The sequence below is a fragment of the Arachis stenosperma genome, chromosome 3 (assembly GCF_014773155.1).
Source record: "Arachis stenosperma cultivar V10309 chromosome 3, arast.V10309.gnm1.PFL2, whole genome shotgun sequence".
Lineage (NCBI taxonomy): Eukaryota > Viridiplantae > Streptophyta > Magnoliopsida > Fabales > Fabaceae > Arachis > Arachis stenosperma.
In genome coordinates, this window is record NC_080379.1 from 7,064,460 (window position 1) to 7,069,480 (window position 5,021).

Genomic DNA, 5,021 nt, shown 5'->3' on the forward strand with positions numbered 1-5,021 from the left:
ATGGTAATATTTAATTATCACTATACTAAAAGTTGTGAGACAAAAATTCACCTAAAATTCACTTAAATACTAACATGAGTCGCATTATTTTAAAGTAGAGATCTTAACCATTTTTAAATCAAATTGACTTATCCACCAGTTTTAGAATCAAAAATAAAAATTACATTTAACTATTCACGTACTTTAACTTGAGCTTATCTTAAATAAATGTCGTTCATAGTAGGAGTCTTCAGCTACTTAACAAATTTATTTTAGACTATAAATAGTATAAAACAAGTTTAGATTCTTTGAAAAGTGATCGCCACTTCTATAGAATAATTCGCTAGAAATGAGTAAAACGTGATAATTTTATTTCTACAATTGATAGAACTCTACTATCTTATAAATATATCATATATATAGGTATCCAAAAAAAATTATAATGAAAAGATGGATCATCATAATCATCCCAATAGCAAATGTCTACGAAATATTCAAATTTGTGTACCTAGAAACTGAAATAGTAGTAATTATTAATTATAACGAGAAAAAACATCTTCTAAATTTTTTTTGGTAATACTAAAAAGACAAAAAAAAATCAAAATTTATTTTATTTAACATTTATTAATTATAACAACAATAAATAAATATTAAATAAGATAAATTATAATTATTTTGGACTAATTTTTTTTAGTTATCAAATATTTTCGTAAATTTTAGCCTTTTCAAATTTTCATCCTGATAGTAGAAGGCCTTTGAACCCTTATATAAGATTATGGTACTAAATTACAGGTCTTATTGATTATAATAAAAAATATTTTTCTAAATAAAGATTTTTTTATAATAAAAAATTAAATAAATACATGATGTGTAATACATATTCTTCTAAAAACTTTTGTTAAAATCTTCATTTTATATTTAACTTCACTTTTCAAAATAAAAAATTTCATATATTTTTTCTTACATAATCTGAAAATAGGTGGCACAATGAAAGAGTTACGCATGTAGGTTGCTTTGATGATAACCGACAACTCTTGCAGCGTGGCCATAGAGTGATGAAGAAGAATTCTTAATTAGATTTTATTTGATTTTGTTAATAATGATGATTATGTTGTTAGTCTGTTTTTGGAAGTCCAACAAATATTTAGTATGATATTTTTTGGAATCCAACAAATATTGATTGTTGACATAAAAAAATGTGTGGAAATTTTAAATTTTTGGCAACTTCTTCCTGTATTAGTCATTTTAGATAGCCCCAATTTTCAGTCTTTTTTTATGATTCCTTGGTAATATTTTTTTATTATTTTTCATAATAAATTTTAAAAATTTATTTATTTTTATAATTTTTAAATTAAATATTAATTTTAATTCTTTTTAACAAATTAGATACTATTTTTTAAGTACAATAACAATTACTTTTATTTGCTTAAAAAATAAAGAATACAATATTTTTTTTGTTCTAAATAATAATAAGAATACAATATTCAACCGTTTGTTTTAAAAAAAATTAATTTATTTTTGAAAATTATCTTTAAAAATATGTTATTTTAAAAATTTAAAATTTAATTTATCCCAAAAATTTATTCTTACAAAAAATTATTGTGGTCAAATTTAAAATTTTTATTGTTATTCTAGAAGCAACAATGAATATGTATAGAAAAACATATTTAAAATTATTTTTTAAAAATATTAAAAATTATTTTTATTACCTTTTGAGAGTGTTTAAAGAAAGAATGTAACTTTTATGTTCTGTGAATATAAAAGAAGTTTACAACTATTATTATGTAATATTGTAAAAGAATGGATAAGTTGAATTGAATGATAGTAAAAATTTTAAATTTTTATTTATTAAAAAGTATATAAAATTTAAAATTTTAATATATTTTTTGTCAGATCTAACAACATGAATACATGTCACACGATAAAGGGTATATTCATTTCATTTCATACATAATTATTACAGAAATAGAGATAATTTTTATTTTACATAAACCGCTATACTCAACAGTAGTTTATGTAACCTACAAATTCTTCTAAAACTGCTATACCTCTAACTATTTTTGTTAAGCTCGTTTCTCCAGTTAATTCACGTTATCCTATAGCAGATTGCGTTCAATTTGAAAACCGCTACACCTATAGCGGCTTATGTATATACAAAAAAGTTGTATAACTGTATTAAAAAGTTGTAATTTGATAAATTTAAAGTCTAATCAATTTATTTGAATAACTTGCACCAAATAGATGACACTTATAATGCTTTCTAGTAAATATACAATATTTATTAACACTTTAAAATATTACAAAATTTTAAAAAGACCACAATCTTTTATATTCTGACAATATTGTTATTTTTGTTTTTCTAAATTCAAATCATTGTCAAATAGTAAAAAAAGAGAAATTTTAAAATAAAAAATACCTACTAATTTAAAATAATAAAAAAAATAAAATAATTTAATTTATACTAAATTTTTGCCGACCTTAAATTAATATTCACTAATTTAGAATTTATAAACTAATTTTTTTAAAAAACCAAATACATATCACTAAACCCTAAACCCTTAAACATAAATTCTAAATTCTAAATCACAACCTTAAGATTCAAAATTCTAAATCCTAACGCATAACTTCTCAATCATAAACCATTATAACATATCATAAACTCTAACCACAAATCCAAAATGCCTCCATCATAATCTAAACTATAAATTCTAAACTACAAACTCTAAACACTTAATACTAGATAAAAAATACTAAATAAATAACTTTTAAACATTAAACCTTAAACCTCTCAACTTATTTATAAATTCTAGTCCATAATTCTAAACTTTAAACACTTAACCTTTTAAATTTAAACAGAAACTATAATAATAATAATAATAATAATAATAATAATAATAATAATAATAATAATAATAATAAGTGTAATAGTTGTAAAAATGTTGTCAATATTAAAAGATTGGGATACTAAAGAAGGAGGAGATACATGTTAGATGTTACTTTGTTGTTGGAGTGTGGAAGATTGATGGTGGAGCGACGATAAATAAATTACAATGATGCTTAACAAAAAACTCTACGAGATTTGTTAGACTGATTTATCACAACTTTTTTTATAAAAATAAATTATTTTTGGTCTGAATACTATTTACCTGCACAAATCATCAACATAAAATTTATTTCAATAAAAATTTATTTTTGTATATTTATTAGAAAAAAACTATAAGTATTATTTTTGTTCGTATATTTTTTATTTTTAGTATTAAAAATAAAAAATTTTTGTTTTATATAAAAAATTTAAATTTTATATTTTAATATATTTATTATTATGTATTAAAATCAAAGTATTTAAAAAAATTATTTTAATAAATACATTAAAATTTTTTGATGTAGGAATAAAAATAAAAATTTTACTATTATAAATTATTATAATAAAATTTTTATTTTAATTCATACATATTTAATATGTAAATGCTGTGCATAGTAACCTAAATTGAGTTTGGCTAATTCGATTTATATAGATTTGTTTAAAATAGACATGTAACCAATTTCTATTCATGATATCTGCATAATTTTAGCTGTCAATCAATTTATTAATATAAATTATTTTTATTTTTAAATTTAATATATATATATATATATTCTTTTAATTTTATTTTTTAAAAAATTCACTATTCTTTTAAATTTTTAAATTGATTCGTTAATTACTTTGCATTTACTATGCTTTTCAATTTTTTTATAAAAACAAATGAATAACCAACTTATTTCACGTGTCTCTAAAAAAAATTAAAAATATTTTAATCTACAATTTAGGATCCAATACATGTGAGAGAAACATGTGTGTATCTTTCAGCATTTGAACCCTATAAATAGGATCCTTCGTTATAATTCTTATTCGATAAAACATACACACAATACTCTATCCCCTTCTGATTATAACTCTTATTCATAGTGTTTTTTATATGCATGAATTAGTTGAAAGGAACATAGGAACACAGAAATGATCACAGAAATATCATTTGCTTCTAATTTAAGTTCAGAAAGTTGTTTCTTTTAAAAATCCAGGACTGATGGCAATTTCTACTGTTCAGACTGACAAGGTTAACACTTTGGATACCAACAAGTCTTCAAAGTCTAATTTTCTTTCTTTCATTGGAGCACATGAGATTTTCATGCCACTGGTAATTGAATACCTTCTTCTTGTTGTTGTCATTATATATATAACATATGTATTTGTTCATCTTAGCTTCTACTCATTATTAGTTATAGCATATGTATTTGCGTCCCAACAAACATGGCTCTTTGTTTTCTAGTTCCAAATCCCTTTTTATGTGTCTGCAACAATTGTTTTGGGATATCAACATGCTTTTTTAAAAGGGCTTTTGTCATTTTTTTAATAAAAAATTATACTGTATTACTGTCTCTAAGATTAATATAACAAAGGATGACATTTTATTTTATTTTCTTCTTGTTCCAGGCATGGGTGGCAGCGCTGAGAGAGCTAGTTCTCAACTGCATGTTAATGTTTATGCAAACAGGCTCAATAATGGGCTGCTTGGACTCAAATGAAGTTGTTGCTATTAAACACAATTCCATAGTAGAAGACTTGTTGCTATTAAATAAATTAGACTTTGAAGACTTGTTGGTATCCAAAGTGTTAACCTTGTCAGTCTGAACAGTAGAACTTGCCATTAGTCCTGGATTTTTAAAAGGAACAACTCTCTGAACTTAAAGTAGAAGCACATGATATCTAGTTTATGTGTTCTTATGCAAATATATATAATGAGAATGTTTGGTCACTTGGTGGCTTGGTGCCATTTAACAGAGTTTAGCTTCTCTTTAACCTTTTTCGCTCAGAACAAATCTAATTCTTGTATGCATTCGGTAAATTTGCTGCGTGAATGTCTAAGACAGATCCATAGTTTTCTGCCAAAATTCTTATAGCAACGTAATCCATGCACAACAGACTCGTCAATGTCTATGACATGGATAGGTTCTCCTTGCTTGGAATAATATTTGTCACTAGCCACAGACAACAAGATATGGTT

The 5,021-nt window shown here is 23.1% G+C and overlaps 1 protein-coding gene across 1 annotated transcript; it reads left to right on the forward strand.

Moving 5' to 3' along the window:
- Window positions 1–3,888: 3,888 nt before the first annotated feature.
- Window positions 3,889–4,805, forward strand: LOC130970753 (uncharacterized). Its single transcript, XM_057896928.1, has 2 exons — window positions 3,889–4,154; window positions 4,451–4,805. Exons 1-2 carry the CDS (start codon window positions 4,044–4,046, stop codon window positions 4,646–4,648), a joined length of 309 nt encoding a protein of 102 aa, XP_057752911.1. The 5' UTR covers window positions 3,889–4,043; the 3' UTR covers window positions 4,649–4,805.
- Window positions 4,806–5,021: the final 216 nt, after the last annotated feature.

Bases quoted from the DNA above. Each gene is read 5' to 3' on its own strand.
- LOC130970753 (XM_057896928.1), top strand. From the start codon at position 4,044: ATGGCAATTTCTACTGTTCAGACTGACAAGGTTAACACTTTGGATACC. The intron at 4,155-4,450 runs GTAATTGAATAC...TTCTTGTTCCAG, and splicing joins ATGAGATTTTCATGCCACTG to GCATGGGTGGCAGCGCTGAG.